We start from the raw sequence: 18446 nt of genomic DNA, 5'->3' as shown, positions 1-18446 counted from the left end.
GGCTCTCCACCGCTCACAGGAGACGCGAGACGCATTTACTCCGCCTGCCTCCTCTTCCGGTCCGGCCGCGGCGGGATTCCGGGGGCAGTAAGAGTTATCTTTTTAGGTTTGTCCACTTCTCCCGCAGGCAAGATATAAGGAGCATGAAGGCACGTACATGGTTGCAGTTGTGCGTTTTTTTTTTTTTACTTTTTACTTTTGAGGCTCTTAATGTCCACTCCAGTTTTATGTATTTTCTCATGAGGATTGTAACTGACTGCGAAACATCTGTTCTGGATTTTATATCCATTGTAGCATACCCCGTTCAGTGTTTGGAACTAAAACAGTAAGCATCCCGCATTAGAAGAATTTACTGTGTGCAATTTTAATTTGGATTCAACGATTCAATGCGTCACCTCAAGCAGCTGTGTTATGCCACTAAAATAAAGCAGTTCGCAGATTGTAATCACTGTAACCAAACGAAAGGAGGTGGACATGTGGCCTCTGGCTTCAAAGGCACAAAACCAGAGTTCAGATCTTCGTTCCTGCACACAGGCAAAGCGTCCTATCTGACATTGTTGTGCCTCCTGAGGGCACAGTGAGTGCTTAGAAGCCGGACTACCACAGAATTTAGCACTTTACAGACAAAAACGGAAGCAACAAAAGTGCGTTGTGTCTAAGCCCCCAAACAATGACCCCTGCCCGGTTGGTTGGGTCAGTACTGAGGCAGAGAAAGGCTGCTCTCACCAGATGGGGCGGGGCCTGCTTCTGCCTCGAGGGGGGAGGAGAAGTATCTGGAATCCATTCACAGAGGAAACGGCCTTTTATGGTAAAAGTGTTACTTCGGTCTGTTTCTCTCCCTTTACACACCCACCCCACCCCCTGAAGCAGAATCCGAGGCCTGGTCAGCACGAGCTCTCTCAAACTCCAGTCCACTCCCATGAGTCCCTAGGGCAGCTGATGAAAAATGCCACAAGATTTGCACGGCGTCTGTCTGCTGTAGACCGTGTCATGAGTATTAAATAAAAGGTCCAGTCTGTTAACATGTTTATTTCAACATGTGAACTATACCCATTTTTTATTGGGTTTCGCCTGCCGAAGGCTGCGCTCTGCGCAGCTTTTCAGCGCAGGTGAAATCCTATGTTGACAATAAGCACTTCGGGAACGTCCCCCGGCTCTCATTGGCTAGCTCCATAAATGGAGGCTAGCCATTGAGTGCCGGATCTGTCCGTCAAGGCCGGACCAGATTCGGGGGCGTTCCCGAGATTTTTTCCCAGGGCGGAGTTACGTTTTTTCCGTTCCCTCCCCTTTCACTGAAAGTGAATTCAGATGCGCTGTCCATTCCCGCCCCCTCCGTGTGCCTTTCCGCCCCCCCTCGCTGTCCTGTGCACGTTTCCCGCCGTCCGTGTCCTCTCCCGCCCCCTCCCGCCGTCCGTGTCTTCTCCCGCCCCCTCCCGCCGTCCGTGTCCTCTCCCGCCCCCTCCCGCCGTTCGTGTCCTCTCCTGCCCCCCTCCCGCCGTTCGTGTCCTCTCCCGCCCCCTGTGTCCTCGTAGGTGCTTGTTTAGGCTGGTTGCCTAGTGCTGTCTCCGAGCGACCAACTATTCAGTTTAGTCAGCGGATTTCAGTAAACAACGGCGAGAGGGTCGGATTAGGAGGGCTCAGAGGAGAGCGCACGTATAAGAATCCAGAGAGCAGGCTGCGTGAAGCGGCAGAGCTGAACGCCGAGCTCAAGAAGCGTGAGCTCGCCTTGCTTTCTTTCTACTTCCGCTGCTAATTTCGGTCGCTGAGAGCCTCCCCGACCTTCGCTCCGGTTCTGTTGTACTTCAAAACCCCCCCGTTATCAGTATTTTCGCACATTTTGAACCTGAAATCCCGCAGTCAAGGCTTGTTACTCCTCGGCGGACCTGCCCACCCACCCCCTTACTCTTTCTTCCACGTTTCTATCTATACACCACGAACTAAACCCGCCCATTCTCGGATTCTGGACACCTGCAGTCCTGCGTTCCTGTTCGGTATCCAGAGCACCAGGGATTTTGAGTTCTTGCGCCTTGCTCCCACAGCCTGCTTCAGCCGCAAACCTCGCTCGCCTGCCTCTACGGCCATTTCGCTCCAGCCCTCAACAATGCCTACAGACTTCAATGGCTACTGGAAGATGGTTAGCAATGACAACTTCGAGGAGTATCTAAAAGCACTAGGTAAGAGGTTCTGGTCTGCACAATTATGCGCTGGTCACAGGGCTTTAAGTGGTATGAAAAAACTGTGAGGGGGGGGGAGATGGGGCTCCCAAACGAGCGTGGCTTAAAAGATGGAAGCTAATACATATTCTGTGTTCACCATATTGTGCTGGTGTTTTGGTGCTTCTGTCATTGCATCCAGATATATAATACAACACGTCGGGGATAATACAACACGTCGGGTGATCTCAAATTGTCAGCATCAATGGAAATAGAGGCACATAGCAGCAAGCGAAACCGTTGCATTGTAAATGCTTGTTTTTATTTTGTTGCTGTGCATGTTTAGCCGTACTGACATCTTTTTGTCTAACACGGCCTACTTTGCAAGGCTGGCATAACGGTGCATAGATGCTTATAGCAGCTTCAGGCCGCCCGCTTGTCGCACTCTATCCAGTCTCAGCTCTGTCTTTGTGTTTGTACTTGGATTACTTTCCTGTGTCTGTCCGGGTATTTTTCCGTTTTTTTATAGCTCACATGACCTATAGCAAAGCATTTCCAGTGCATAGAAGGGTGCATTTTGAATGGATTTTTTGTGGGGTGATTACATGTGGAGGGTGTCGATGGGACCCAGGATCTTCACCGGGCTGTCTATAAGATAAAGGATTCACCCTCCCAGAATAAAAAATAACTAGAATAGACCCTTTCAAACCCCTCAGAACACTTTTTTTGGCCTACAATTTATTGACTTTTGTTGCAATTAGTGTTGCAATATTTAGCAATGCCAAAAGCTCAAACTTAATTACTGCGAGACCTATTGCATTGCAAATGCTTGTTAAGATTTGTGGTGGAAACAGTTGTGAAGCTGTACATTTCCGGAAAGTACTCAAAAATTTGGTATTCGACTTTGGGTCATTTGTATAGATCAAGGTTTTCCCAAATAAATTAGTCATTGGAAAAATAATTACATAGGAGAAATAGCTGACTGTGTTTTCATCGAATTATTTTGACCTGATGGCTAATTTACAAAAGTAATGTAGCGTTGCATCTGTGAAACTTTTCTGGTTGCAGGGATATATTGTGTTTGTCTACACATGCAATACCCAGAGCCAAAGACAGCTGCTGATATGATTTTTCATTGTGTACCGACCATGCATCAATTCATATAATAAAATCTAATGAAGGAAAAATGGATATAAACGAAACCTATGCATTCTTTATTTTACCCAAGATAATGAGTTTAGGAGTAGCGGGTATTTGTACATTTCTGAATATGGGGCAAGATGTTTCTTTTTTTTGCATACTGGCTTACATTTAGAGGTTAAGCATAAAGAGAAATTCTCTAAGAAGCAAATATTCTACTATTCTGTGTTCCCACATTTCTCCCGATAAAAATATTAGCCCACTTGATAAGGTGGTCCTATTGCCCCTGACAGGATAGACCCCAGAAGACACAACAGGGACATATCTAGATGTTTCCTTTCAAATTCACTCATTCTGGCAATGTGGATAGCTGCATTATTTGGGCCCGGGTCTGGGCTACCACCCAGGGAAACCCACCAACCCCATACATTTCTAAAAACTAGACAGTCGAGACAGGGTAGTCTGGGTGGTGTGACTTGCGTGGATCCCATTATATTTTAATAACAAGAATGTCCTGCTACAAATGTCAAACTTTGGCTAAAATCATGTCTCTTCCTCACATTTCTGTGCGGAAATGTTCCGAAGTCAGCAGCAATGCACTAAATTCTTACAACCCATCGTTCCCACACTTCTGATAAAAGCAGTACCCCACTTGTGTCTGGGGCCTGTTATCCGCAACAAGAATCGGTCAAAACATGGATAATGTGTAGTTATGTGGTGTCAATGAATACAGTTTTGATCCATTCTTATGATGTGCACTAGGTCCTTCCACTCAGAGAAGGCAATATTTCAGTCCGGAGAAGTATGGAAATGAAGGGTGGTAAGACTTTGACCATTGGCTCGAAGTTCTGAGTTTTCGGTCCCCTAAATATGGAAAAAACATATTTTTTTTTACGCATGCTTTGATGGTGGCAGGGCTTCATGGGTAGGAATATACGTGGGGTCAATGCAAGTCACACACCCTGGATTCCTCTGGGTTTCCAGAAATGCCCAGGTGTGGTAGGATCCCTGGTTACTGGCTGACTAGTACGAACATTCACTTTGACAAGTTAAAGGAAATTGGGACTTCTTTGGACCTTATGAGCCGGCAGAGAAGGGTGTAAACTCCTCTTTCTGTCTCCTTGTGGGGGCAGAAATACTTACTGGTGCTTCTGAGGACAGAGAAGACAGTTTGAACTTTATAGGCTGATTGGAGGAGCAAAGTCTGTTGCCCCAAGGCCAGGACATGCAATCCATAAATAAAACCCAGGTATCCAGTGCGCTTTCTGAGCCATACCTGGGCCGCATATTGGGAGTAAATTCCACAGTCTGCCTTCCCAAAGAGGGTGGGTGTCTTCGAGATTGTTGGGATTACAGTGTGGGGGAGGGTATGGCCCAATGACAGAGTGGCCCTCATCCCATTTTTTCTATAAAGATGGCATATTCTTAGTTACTTTATAAGAGTGTGACGAATACCAATGTTAAGGTATTTTTTCTGATACTTGTTTTAGCCAACGGTAAAGGCTTTATATATGTTATACATTAAAATTATAAAAGGTAACATTCTTGTAAAAGGTTACTGTTGTGTTTATTTATTTTATTTATTTTGAAGGTTTTATTTAGCGCTAGCTCCACCCGAGGGTATCAGAGCGCTTTACATCAGCAATGGAAGTACACAATAAAAAAATAATCATAGTAGTTGACCACAGACGGGTTATATAGGTGTTAAAACAAATACAAAATACAGGTAATAATATAGGGAAAACAATAATTATTGAAGGAACATATAGGTAGATGTTAAAGAGAGGGGCAGGGGAAGGCAGGCGACAAAAGGAAAATGGGGGGTGGTGAATGGGGGAAGGGGGAGAAGTCTAAGGAGGGAGGGGGAGAGGTTGACAGAAAGGAGATCCGGGATTTAGTTTCCCCAGAATGTAGTGAGCAGATGAATTTTAAGGTATTTTTTAAATCTGGGGTAGGAGGGGTTGCATCGAAGGTCTTTGGGTAGGGCATTCCAAATGGTTGGGGCCTTGCCTGAGAAGGAGTGGGATTTTGAAGCAGCTTTTTTGAGTAGGGGGGGAATGAGAAGGAGAGTGTTGGAGCTTCTCAGTGTTCGGGCACAGCCAGCTTTTTTAAGTTTAGTGGAGAGGTAGGATGGGGTCTTCTGGTAAAGGGCTTTGTGAGTAATGCAGGCACTTTTATAGGAGGATCTGCCTTCAATGGGGAGCCACTTGAGGGACTTGAGGGCAGGGGAGATGTGCTCCATGCGTTTACAGTTTGTTGTTAACCTGGCGGCAAGGTTGAGAACAGATTTGAAGGGGGCCAGGTGGATTTTGGGGGTGCCAGAGAGAAGGGCATTACCATAGACTATTTTGGATAGAACAAGACACTGGATAATTAATTTGAAGTCTTCAGCTGGGATAAAAGGTTTGATTATTTTGAGATGCAACGGAGTGAAGACAGCACTTTTTGCAGAGTTCTTGACGTGGGAATTATGTGTGAGTTTATTGTTGATGGTGATGCCTAGTTATTTAACCAAATCGGCGAGAGAGAGAGAGCAGTTTAGCGCCTTAAGGTCGGCGATCCATGTTTGGATGGGGAAAGGGTTGTCTTTGGGAGAGAAGAGGATGATCTCAGTTTTGTTAGGGTTGAGTTTCAGATGATTGTTGTGGAACCAGGTTTGGATCTTAGTTAAGGCTGAGTTAAGGTGCAGGATATCTGCATGGGATTTAATTTTGTAGTACAATTGGGTGTCGTCAGCATAAAGGTGGTAGTTGATTTTTTCTTGCTTGAGTATCCCGGTAAGGGGTTCCATAACGAGGTTAAAGAGACTGGGAGAGAGGATGGATCCTTGAGGAATGCCAAGGGAGACATAGGTTGGGCTAGAGAGGCAGTTTTGAATTTTAATTTGTTGGGTTCTATGTTGAAAGTAGGAAGTGAACCAATTAAGCACATTGCCACTGAGGCCGAAGCGATTTTTGAGTGTGTTTAGTAGGGTTGGGTGGTAAACAGTGTCAAATGCCACGGAAAGGTCAAGAAGGATGAGTAGGTAGGTATCACTCTTGTCCAGGGCTAGATGAATATCATCGACTATGTTGAGAAGCTCGGTTTCCGTGCTGCACCCTTTGCGAAAGCCAGATTGGAGGGGGTCAACCAGGTTGAACGTGTCAATGCGCTTGTCCAGTTGGAGGAGGGCACATTTTTCCAGGGCTTTGGAGAGGAGGGGAAGGTTGGAGATGGGGCGGAGATTATTAGGGTTGTTGAGGTCCGCTTTGGGAGTTTTGGGGATGGGAGTGATTTGCCCGAGTTGAAGGGAAATGGGTACATTCCCTGTTGAGAGGGAGGCATTTTATGATGTTGGTCCAGTAGGGGACGATGACATGTTTGAGATCTTGGATGAGTGCGGAAGGGAGAATATTGCTTGGAAATCTGGAGTCACTAGAGGGATGTTCCTCATAGGGTACTGAGTTTCTAACTAGGTTGTGGTCAAAGAAGAGGTGATTTTTGATGGAAGCTTGTTTTATTCATACCTTACTTATTGATTTTTTTCGCCACCCTTATCCCCCCCACACATTCCCATCTAAAAATAGATTTTTTTTAGCAAACTAATTTCTTGATCTGAGCGCTTTTTAACACATGGGTGGTGCCAATTTATTTCACTTGGTGCCTAACCTCAGGTGAAGCAGCTCTGCATAAGTCTTTTTTAAACTAGAGACGCTATACATGTATAATTGTTTATAACATAAGAAACAGGGAAGTGGCACCAGTTGACCTTAGTGCACCCCTTCTGATTGAAGGCCAGAAGGAATCAGTGGTTCCCCCCACCTAAGGTTCCCATAATAGACCCACTGCAACATGTTGCACACCCCTAACTCTAGCATGCTCCAGGAGCGTCTCACCCAGCACACTCCAGGTTCTCTAAAACAACCAATCTAGTCAATTTAAAGAGCTGTGGGGTGTAGTCTCACCTGCACTCTGCCCTCCTCCAACGCTGCCATCCCCAACACCATGTGGTGGTCATGGAAGGGCACAATGTCAATTGCAGCCGGTCTTCTCCCATTTCCTGCTCTAGATGTCCTACACAGGGACACCCTTGATCAGGTGTTGGAAAGGAGTTTTTCCACCCATGCTTAGGAGTTGAAAATGGTACAAACATCAGAAACTATTCATAGTCAAAATATTTCCCATACCATGAACTAAGCACATGTGACAAATAAAATTCACAATCATATGTCTGAGATGCAGCCATCTATTCTTCATCACAATAGATGACATAAATAGGAAACCTCTGCGAAGCTGGAGTTACATCTATTTACTTCCCGTCCTTTTCTGGCTACAGTCAATCTTAGTCCTTAAGTAATGAAATATTGAAAACAGTAACTGGTTGTTTACTTTTCTTGTTTGTTGTCAGTTTGTGCTTCGGTAGAGTCTGTGTTCACGGATGTTTCCGTCAATGTTCATATATGGGGGCGTAAGAGAGCTATGTTGTGTTCTTTTTAAATTTAGATACTGTTACACTCGTACTGAGAGTTTACCAGCGGTTGGAAGCGTTCAGGAGATGGGTGTGGCCTCCTTGTGCAAACAGGCAGTTAGATGCTGCACTCAGTGTAAAGTGAACTGTGTTCACCGCCTGGACCACATAGGAGTTTCCATGTTTGTGTTCACCAGGTCTGGTGTTCCACAAACTGTGCGGAGTGTCAGACCAAAAGAGCATTGGCGGGACTGCACAGTTCAGTGTTGGGCAAAGGGTGTGCGACTTGGGTTTCTTTCATGAAGTGCGTTTCAGGAGAGCAGCATGGAAGCACTTTATAAACTGGCCTTTCCAAGATAATGGGATGTCTAAAGAATTCTGAGGTTCCCAATCTGAGATCAGTAGAGTTTGAATCATATATCTGTGGGCATTTACAAGTAACAGATGCGTTGAAGCACATTAAGTTCCTTAACTTTTTGTCCCATTCTTCACCGCCTTATTACCAGTTTAGCCCTGTTTAATGCATCTTACATTTTCTACTGCTGAGTATTTTTTTCTGGCTCTTTCTTCTTCCTTGATTTGAGGAGGAGTGTGGGGCTTTGCTAGTAAACGTCTGTAATGATCTTTATCTTCCATTAGGAGCCATAAGATTGCGAATAAGAATATTTGTATCTCCTACTTGTGTTGTCCTGCTAACTGCGACCCTCTTGAGGTGATTCCTGGTACCTTTCACGTGCTCTATTAAATGTGGGATGGCTCCGTGGCTATGAGGAGGAGAGTTGACCTTTTCATGGGCAATCAAGAGACAACTCATTGTTTAGTTCTTGACAGATATTGGATTAATGTAAATGTTTTTGGCTCTTGGTAGCAACAAAAGCAAACAGCATCCTGAAGCATGATTAAATAACAGCAGGCTTTGGAAAGCCTAATTAATGACGGTCTTCATATTGATCACAATTTACCTTCACAGTCATTCAGGGGTGAATGAAATCCAATGGCTGATTAGTGTGAGAGGTCATTCCCCTGGTCTAATGTGTGATGACTGATGACAGGAGCTGCTTTACTGCCGTTTGTGTTGTTTGAGCTGCATTTTGCCTTAGCCCTACCTGAATGTTTAAGGGGGTGTTACGATTTAATTTGCAGCATATACTCTTTAGAGCCATCGCTGAGAGTTGTAATTTGTTCCAACGTGTTAACAATAAAGTGAAAAGTGATGCCAAAAAATGTGCATGAAATATTTATGAATTTATCAAACCCACATTTACTGCATGTGCTAAGCCAAATCTTCTTTGTATGGCCTGCATCCAAAAGAGAATGAATCTCGCTGTTTGTTTCTCTTATTGCAGTAGCAGCAATATGTCTTGAACAGATATATTTGCTCTTATGTAGGAGCTTGTAAAAATTGAAGGGGCCAACCCTTTCTTCGTTTTTTCTACCATACGAATTTCATTGCATTTTACCTTTAATCGGAATAATACTGAGTCCCAGAGTGCTAATGGAAAGCCTGCATTGTCTCTAAAAGAGAAGGTACATTTAGAGCTGCCACTGAATGCAAAAGAGAATGTTCCTAGTAGTTTGAAGGTGTCTTTCCTTTTGATCTTCTGCCTGAAAACAATTAACTTCTCTTAATCTCCCATGAGGCGTGTGCTCCTGTTTCCTAGGTGGAATGAAAGTCGAACCTTTCCATCCTCCTATCATTATCACCTAGCTGTGATAACTTATGTTTCCATTATGTGTACAAATGTGTACCTTTGCTACACCTTAACCCTTCACGCAGAGGGTGGACTCTTGTAGCATAAAGCGTTTTCTGAGACCAGAGGTTCAGAAATGTAATGGGGAGGCAAACTGACTGTGGAAGGTCTGAAATGTGAATGAGGATCTGAACCTAGACAAATCCATGACGGGTTAAGGACTAAAGGTGATAGGAGAGGGGATGAAGGTTGTGCGCTTTAGCTGAGCTGCATATTATGATAGGATGATGTATGTCACAGAGAGGGTACTGCAGAGGAGTATGCATAGTTAATATGTATAGAGCGTATTTAGATGAGATAAACACCCAAGTATCAACTGTGAGAGAGAACTGCAAAGGCAAGTGGACACATGTTCTACTATAAATTAATGGTTTACATTCTAAAACTGTGAGATAGCGCCAGAGCAGGAAGAAAATGAGTTCATTTGCTTTGAATACTATTTTAATGTAGACAATTTATGCACACCATTCTTGGCAGTTCGTTCTTGAGTAGCTTCAAATCACACCTGCGTTCTTGGGTTTAATTATAAGCTGCACCGTGTTTATAGTAGAGCAAATACGAGTGCCTTCCCATGTTTCCTGCAAGACAAAGAGCTCCCTTTAGATTGGTCACCATTCCCGAATTAAATGCAAATTGCAAATGTAAAATAAAAAAGAGAACTTTATTCATTGGGCCTAAAGTGGAATCTAAATTGTAACAGGATTCGTTATGGGGTACGAGGTGATTGGCAGAGAGGCAACGCATGCAGGTTACAGGCATTCAGGAAAATGGGGTGCTGCACAGTCGACAGGTATGTACATTAAAACCCTATCTGCTAATTAAGGACTTATTTAAAAATTAAAAAGTAGGAATATTTGAAAACCTTAATGCAGCTTAACTCAGAATATCAGTATCCATAATTATGAATGTTAAGTTGTGAAAGTTCTCAACGTTTTCACTAAAATATAGAAAAAATAAATACCTTGGCATTCAGTGATCGGATGCAAAAAATATGACTTTGCTGCTATTGTATAATTTTGGTCACCTCTGTTACTTTAAATCATTGAAACAGTATGTATGAATTCACAGAAGCATGTCTCTCTGCATATGGTTTTAGAAAACATATTTACCAACACACCTTTGTGTTCCATCTTGTTAGATGGCAGTGATCTCAATATTCCACCATAACACTATTTTGGTACAAAGTTACAGCTGTGAGGGTTATATTCAGTACAGAAGGAAGGCGCTCTACCTACAGTAAACGTTACAGAGTGGTGAGAAATAGTTTTGTATGTAGCGTGGTGCGTGCAGAGCGAACGGGATAACCTAAACCGTTCAATAAAATCAAAAGACTTTCAATAAGGAGATAACAGCAAGGCTCTCGCAACCACAAGGCAGTAAAACAGCTTAATACACAGTAATGACAATAAGTGAAGAACAACAGCAGATCTTGTATTTTTCAAGATTTCCAGAGACGTTTTATCACTGAAGCGCACTGATGAGGGCACTGATGAGGGCATAGAGAAACTTGACACGTGTAAGTGTCAAATTCTACCGGGAGGGGATCCAAAAGGCGCGGACTTGATAAGTCTACTCGTTTTTATAAAACACAAGCGTGCGCACTTTGATTTGGCATCCCTCCTCTGTGTGTTCCCGGTCGCCGTGTTCCAAGGACCTTCAGTGAGCGCCTTCATCCTAACCTAATCATATTCCCAACCCGGATCTGAGCTAAGCGGGATTACTTACACTGTGATCCTATTCGTTCTTATACACAGGACTTACCGCTCCTCTTCATCAACTTTTGTATACACCGATAGATGCCTGGGTCTCTACCAGCCCTGAAGAGTCGTGTTGACTCCACTTTTACACACGACGAAACACGTGTCGGCTGAATGTGGATCCAAATAAAACGTCTCTGGAAATCTTGAAAAATACAAGATCTGCTGTTGTTCTTCACTTATTGTCATTACTGTGTATTAAGCTGTTTTACTGCCTTGTGGTTGCGAGAGCCTTGCTGTTATCTCACTATTTTGGTACAACCCCGGATTGACAAAGCAGTATGAGCGTAGACTTGGTGCCATACTTCGTTTTTAAGATTTATTAATAGAATGGATACTCCAAGGGCAAATTGAGTTTGCACAGTAGTTTAATTTTAATCTGTTCTGTGGTCGTATCTGCTAGTGACAGAAACACTGATTGATGAAAGTAGGGATAGTTGAATTCCTCGTAGTTAACAATAGAGACAAACTGTATGAAATGTGCATCAAGTTATTGTATTTACGTAAACTATCACTAGATTTAGGAGCTATTAGTAATTAAACTTCAGCCTCAAATTGTCAACTTGAGAGAGAGAGAGAGAGAAAAAGCTGTGCTGTGCTTTCTGGGATTTGAACTTGTGCCCTTCACCAGGTATCAGCAGCAAGTGTTTACCTCACAACTCAACGCTTTAGGAAAACTTTCCTTGTGTTCCCATTCAGTTAATGAAAGAGGGTATCAACAAATAAAAAATACATGTGTCTCACTAAGGAAATTAACAAGTTGGCGGTTCTCCTTTGGATGTATGACGGAACCAAGCATGCCTTTAGCACACATTGCCTTTACCACACAAGTCTTTACTACACATGCCTTTACCACGCATAACTTTGCAACGAATATATAAGTATAAGTATATATCAGGTAAGTGAAATCCAATACATATATATATATATATATATATCAGCAAAGGATCTCTCCCAGTGTGGAGAGAAGAAGAGACGCACACGTTACACAAGATGCAGGCAGCATTCTTTAATGAGCAGTTTGAGGCACCTGGCGCGTTTCGTTTTTTCTTAAAACTTTTTCAAAGGTCTTGCCCCAGTTCATGAGAGTTCCGAGTGGATTATGGGGAAGGTTTTAACATCTTTGCCAGCCCTCTAGTGGACACCACGGCACTACGGCTCGATGCGGCGGATTGCTCGGCATGATGGTCCCCGTAGTTCCACATATGCTGTTTGTCTGATGACTCTCTAGGTGGTCGGTTAGTTCATATTTCTTTTTTCTTTGTTTTAAACTCTTTTAAAGTCTAAACCCCGTCTGTGAGAAATCCGAGTGGATTGCAGGAAAGTTTTAACAAAAAATACCAGCCCTCTGGTGGTCGCTCGGTATGTTGATTCCTGCAGTTCCACACATGCTGTTTGTATGATGACTCACTGCGAGGTAGTCGGTGAGTTCTTAACTGTCTCCCTGGAACATTGTGGTTTCCATTGTGTGTAACTCCCTGTTGCTTCCCCATTATTTTCAGGGGCTGCGAGGGACCCATACCAGGCTCCAGTTTCTGGCGGCAGCCTGTTTCCCCATGGTTTTCGGTTTGGCCGAGACTTGCAGTTTTGATCCAGGTCGGGGAAACTGATGGCGCTCTCTCTGGTGGTGCGTGTTCTCTGCGATGGGACCACGTCGCTATGTATCAGCAAAGGATCTCTCCCAGTGTGGAGAGAAGAAGAGACGCACACGTTACACAAGATGCAGGCAGCATTCTTTAATGAGCAGTTTAAGGCACCTGACGCGTTTCGTTTTTTCTTAAAACTTTTTCAAAGGTCTTGCCCCAGTTCATGAGAGTTCCGAGTGGATTATGGGGAAGGTTTTAACATCTTTGCCAGCCCTCTAGTGGACACCACGGCACTACGGCTCAATGCGGCGGATTGCTCGGCATGATGGTCCCCGTAGTTCCACATATGCTGTTTGTCTGATGACTTTCTAGGTGGTCGGGTAGTTCATATTTCTTTTTTCTTTGTTTTAAACTCTTTTAAAGTCTAAACCCCGTCCGTATATATATATATATATATATATATATATATATATATATTCTGAATTGGTCAGTGACAACATTAGTGTTTTGAACTACAAAAAAACCCACACAAATTCACCATTGATCGTTAGCAGCGCTAACTATAACCCCCACCATGCACTGCTTATGACCTCACATATGACATCACTCATGGCATGTTCTATGACATAAATTGACATCAATGATGACATCTGTAATGACATCATTGATGACCTCACATATGACATCATCCAAAGTTTTTCCTGCATATTTCTGTATAAATTACTATGACTTTATAGGTCTGACAGTAAGTACAAAATAGCTCAGGAGAAGATCAGGCATCATTACTACCAACACAGAAACAACTCCATCAGGTGTTGAAAAAAGCATTATGTGCAACATTGACCCTATAGCATACACTTTACAAGTAGCATAGTTTACATTACCAGTCAACTACTGATATATGGGAAATCTTCACTGAGTGCGCTGTTCAATCTATATACAACTGTTGACAGAAAACCAAAATAGTGAATGCCAGTTCCGAAACGAATGCCCTACTACGTTCAGCTTTTATCTGTATGAAACCCTTGGCACACCGAACCTACATTAAGAAATTAATTTCATATCAGTAGAGAAGTGAGTACTGTAAACAGTGTTTACTCTATGGAGAGAGTTCATTATATACCACATTGTTTGCAAACACTGAAACTCTCATGAGAAATGCATCACAGAGTATTCAAAAGAATCTACTAAGAACAGTGTACCTTCTATGCAATAGTTGTAAAAAAAAAAGACACTATTTGCTAAAAATAACCAAGATCTGAAGGTGCTAAAGATCATACTACCAACACACTTCATACTGTAGTGACAACTTTACAGATAGCCCATCTTCTGAAGCAAAACAAGCACGCGTACATAGGTTAGTTCCTGGGGCACACACTCCTCTATGTTAAGTGTAAATTATCATGCTAACACAATTCACTTTAATTACTCAAGGCTGCTTACAAAAGTTTAGCATCTACTACGTAGAATCTTGCTCCTGTTGGAAACTTTTTCTACAGAACCAAAAGGTTGTGTGGAGCATAATAAATACAAGTCAACTGTCACCTGCCGCACAGAGTTACTCTTCAATGCAAACATTTATAATGTGTTTAATACCTCTACACAGCTATGGGGCATTGCGAGGACATGTTTTTTGTAAATACTTACACCCATTTTCTGGACACAAGCTGTACAAAATTAGGTTGAGAAGTACTATTGTAGTTAGCCGCCACTATGTAAACTATAAAACAAAGTAACACACTCATTTGATGATCTCATTAGTGATGTCATCAATAATGTCATTTCAGATGTCATCAATAATGTCAAATGATATCATAGAACATGTCATGAGTGATGTCATATGTGAGGTCATAAGCAGTGTATGTCGGGGGGGCAAGTTATTGTTAGCGCTGCAAGCTATAACAGATACATTTCTGTGTTTTGTTTTTTGATCAAAACATTAATGTTGTCACTGGCAAGTTCACCAAACTTTAGCGTTACTTTAACCTTTGTTTTTTTCAGTGGATTTCTAAGGTTTTTTTCTTTTTTTTTTTTTAAATGAAAAGATCTTTTTATCACACCTAACGTGATTTTAACCTTTGTTTTTTCAGTGAATTTCTAGTTTTTTTTAGAGTAAATTAATAAGTGTGTGTAGTTTGGGGATGGAGTGGCCTCTCCTTTTAGGCCCATCTCTCAGATGACAGGTGTGCATGGTAGGGTGTGGGGAGGGGACCGGCTTCTTCTTTCAGACCCTTCTCAGATGGAAGGTGTGTGTAGTAGGATGTGTGGAGAGGCTAGCCTCTCCTTTCAGAATTCTCTCTCAGATGACAGGTGTATATAGTAGGTTGTAGAGAGCGACTAGCCTCTTCTTTGTGATCTCTCTCTCAGATGACTGGTGTGTGTAATAGTGTGTGTGTGTGTGGGGAGGGACTGGCCTCTTCTTTTAGACCTTTCTCTCAGATGACGGTTGTGCATAGTAGGGTAGGTAAATGCAGTGGTTTTAACCTTTGTTTTTTCAGTGAATTTCTAGTTTTTTTAAAGTAAATTAATAAGTGTGTGTAGTTTGGGGATGGAGTGGCCTCTTCTTTTAGGCCCATCCCTCAGATGACAGGTGTGCATGGTAGGGTGTGGGGAGGGGACCGGCTTCTTCTTTCAGACCCTTCTCAGGTGGAAGGTGTGTGTAGTAGGATGTGTGGAGAGGCTAGCCTCTCCTTTCAGAATTCTCTCTCAGATGACAGGTGTCTATAGTAGGTTGTAGAGAGCGACTGGCCTCTCCTTTGTGATCTCTCTCTCAGATGACTGGTGTGTGTAATAGTGTGTGTGTGGGGAGGGACTGGCCTCTCCTTTTAAACCTTTCTCTCAGATGACGGTTGTGCATAATAGGGTAGGTAAATGCAGTGGTCTCTCCTTCCAGACCTCTCTCTTAGATCATAGGTGTTCGTAGTAGGGTGTGTTGAGAGGGATAGACCTCTCTGCAGAGACCTCTGTCTGTGTTGATTGGTGTGCATAGTAGGATGTGGTGAGGGACTCTGCTATTCTTTCCGACCTGTCTCTCGGATGACAGGAGTGCTTAGTATGGTGTGGGTCGGGACTGCCCTATCCTTTCACACCTCCCCTTAGATGAAGTGTGTGCGTAGTAGGGTGTGTGAAGGGACTGGTCTCTCTGCTAGGACTTCTCTCTGTAATGCTAGGTGTTCATAGTAGGTTGTGAGGAGGGACGGGGCTCTTCTTTCCGACCTCTCTTTCAGATGACAGATATGTGTAGTAGCTTGTGTAGAGGGACTGGCCTCTCTGCTGAAACCTCTCTCTGTAATGATGGGTCTATGAGTAGGGTGTGGGCAGGGACTGGGCTCTCCTTTCAGACCTCTCTCTCAGACGACACATGTACATAGTAAGATGGGGCAGGATTGCTTCTCCTTTCAGATCTCTCTCTCAGATGACGGGTGTGTTTAGTAGGGTGTGGGGAGGACTAGCCTTTCCTTTCAGACTGCTCTCTCAGATGACGGTGTGGATAGTAGGGTGTGTGGCAAAGCCTTAACTCTACTCACAACTCTTCAAAAAACCAATAGCCATAAATAGTGACTGTGATAATCACCATCTCCATTACGACGCCTTCCTACAGTAACACACGTGCATAGCAAAGTGTATTCAAACATCAGCTGCTCCTTCCTACTTCCCACGATCCCGCGAGAGTCTCACGTGATCTTAACATTCTTTTTGAAAAAAATAATTAACCTTCAAATCATCACAGTTCTTATCTCTTACACACTCCCTCTCAAATACATGTACCACAATATCCATTCCTACTAATAGGGTGTATTGAGAACTCATCTACTCTTTTTTATTATTCACGATCCCTCAAGAGTCCTGGCAGATCGTAAAAATTAGTTGAAAACAATATATATTTATTTTCTTCACAGTAACGATCCGTTAGCCACATCCTCCCTAAATCTAGGGGGACAGCATACTTTTCTGCTGTCCCCTATATAGCTTTTTTCACTTCATTTTGACAAAACCTCCAATTTTTCACAGTAAACAGTAATAACAGCAGCCAATTCATTTGTAACGTTCCAACAGCCCGCCAATCGGAGCGCTTGCGGTACTCGCGGGGGCCTCACGCTCTTGTGAGAGCATAAAGACTCACAGGGAAAAACTGGCCTCTTGACCAATCACAGGGCTCCGTTTATGATTTTGCGCTCTTGCAGGGGACTTGCTGGACTCTTACTAGTCAAACTACCACATTAAACAATTAGTTTTCTTCCATAATTTCTCAAACTACTGAACAGATTTGCACCAAATTACAACAAACACAATCTACTAGCCAAGATCTGGCTTCCTGCCAAATGTGGTATACTTCCGTTTTAACAGTGTTTGCTGTAGCCCTGCCTAAAGACGTCTATGGAAAGTGCATGGAGCTTTTATATTTTGGGACCCCCCTTTTTTCCTGGACCCTGCTTCACAGAATACCCTGAAACCTTCCAGGGAGTGGCTGAGGTGGATGAACTTTTTTGGGGAATGTTGTCTGAAGATCGCTCAAATGGGGCCAAAGTTATTAGGGAACCAAAAATGTCTCAGTCTGTGGGAAAGCAGACCTGAGTATACCTAGTGACGACTGCCACTAGGTTTTGTACTGGCCGAACGTGTCATATCAGCATTGTAAATAATTCTTTGTGAGCAGGAAACACTGGTTTCCGCGTCTGATCTTTCAAGAATTGTTGGGACTGTGTATATATATGTATATATACATATATGTGCATATATATATATATATATATATATATATATATATATATCAAACGAGGGTTTCTCTGCGAGATCGCAGAAAAGACGAGCCACACCAAATTTGCAATTTCAGTAACGCAGGTTTATTTCGGGAGCAGAAATGGACGACGCGTTTCGATCTCCACGGAGATTCATTCCCTTTAGGACCCCCAACTCAACCACCCCTAAACCTTAAATATACCCTGCCCGCCCAATGCCCTTACCCACCCCTAGACCGTAAAACACCCTTACACCCATTATGCCAACCCACCATACCGTAAAAACACCCTTACCACCTGATACCCCTACCCACCCCAACCCTAAAAACACCCTTACCACCTAATACCCTTACTCATCCCTGAACTTTAAAAACACCCTTACCATCAAATACCCTTACCCATCCCTAAACCCTAAAACACCTTTCGCACTGAGTACCCCTACCCACCCTGAACCCTAAAAATACCCTGATCACCCAAAACCATCGCCCACCCTAAACCTAAAAAGCCCTCTTGCCACCCAGTGCATTTACCCAATCCTAAACCCTAAAATACCCTTACTATCCAATACCCTTGCCCACCACTAAACCCTAAAAACTCCTTTACTACCCAATGCTCTTGCCCACTCTTAAACCCTGAAAATATTCTACACACAGCGACTTACACAGAGGGAACTCTTAAGATTCTGATCAAGTACGCGTGGAGCGACCGCGAGAAGGCGTTGGAGGAAATAAAGAATCTGGAAGAGAAACTTGAGGAGGAATCCGATAAGGAGCTAGTGTCAAAACTTAAAGCTGATATGAAGACCCGCCTCACAAAATACGAACAGAAGATACGCATGAGGAAACAGGAAAAATACGAAAGAGACCAAGACGA

At 43.3% G+C, this 18446-nt stretch overlaps 1 protein-coding gene across 4 annotated transcripts in view; it reads left to right on the top strand.

Annotated features, from left to right (window-relative positions):
- CCDC186 (coiled-coil domain containing 186) overlaps positions 1-18446 on the top strand; it is a 603510-nt gene that overhangs the window by 423885 nt on the left and 161179 nt on the right. For 2 of the 4 annotated variants that reach the window (XM_078643863.1, XM_078643862.1), the window contains exon 14: positions 10192-10281. The exons of the other annotated variants lie outside the window; for them this stretch is intronic. In XM_078643863.1, coding sequence (XP_078499989.1) covers positions 10192-10281 — 90 coding nt within the window. The remainder of the gene's footprint in view (positions 1-10191; positions 10282-18446) is intronic. 4 annotated transcript variants of the gene reach the window in all.

Source organism: Lissotriton helveticus, chromosome 5_1, assembly GCF_964261635.1.
Source record: "Lissotriton helveticus chromosome 5_1, aLisHel1.1, whole genome shotgun sequence".
Taxonomy (NCBI): domain Eukaryota; kingdom Metazoa; phylum Chordata; class Amphibia; order Caudata; family Salamandridae; genus Lissotriton; species Lissotriton helveticus.
Note: the sequence above shows the minus strand (reverse complement) of the source record. Positions and strands in the feature narration are given on the sequence as shown.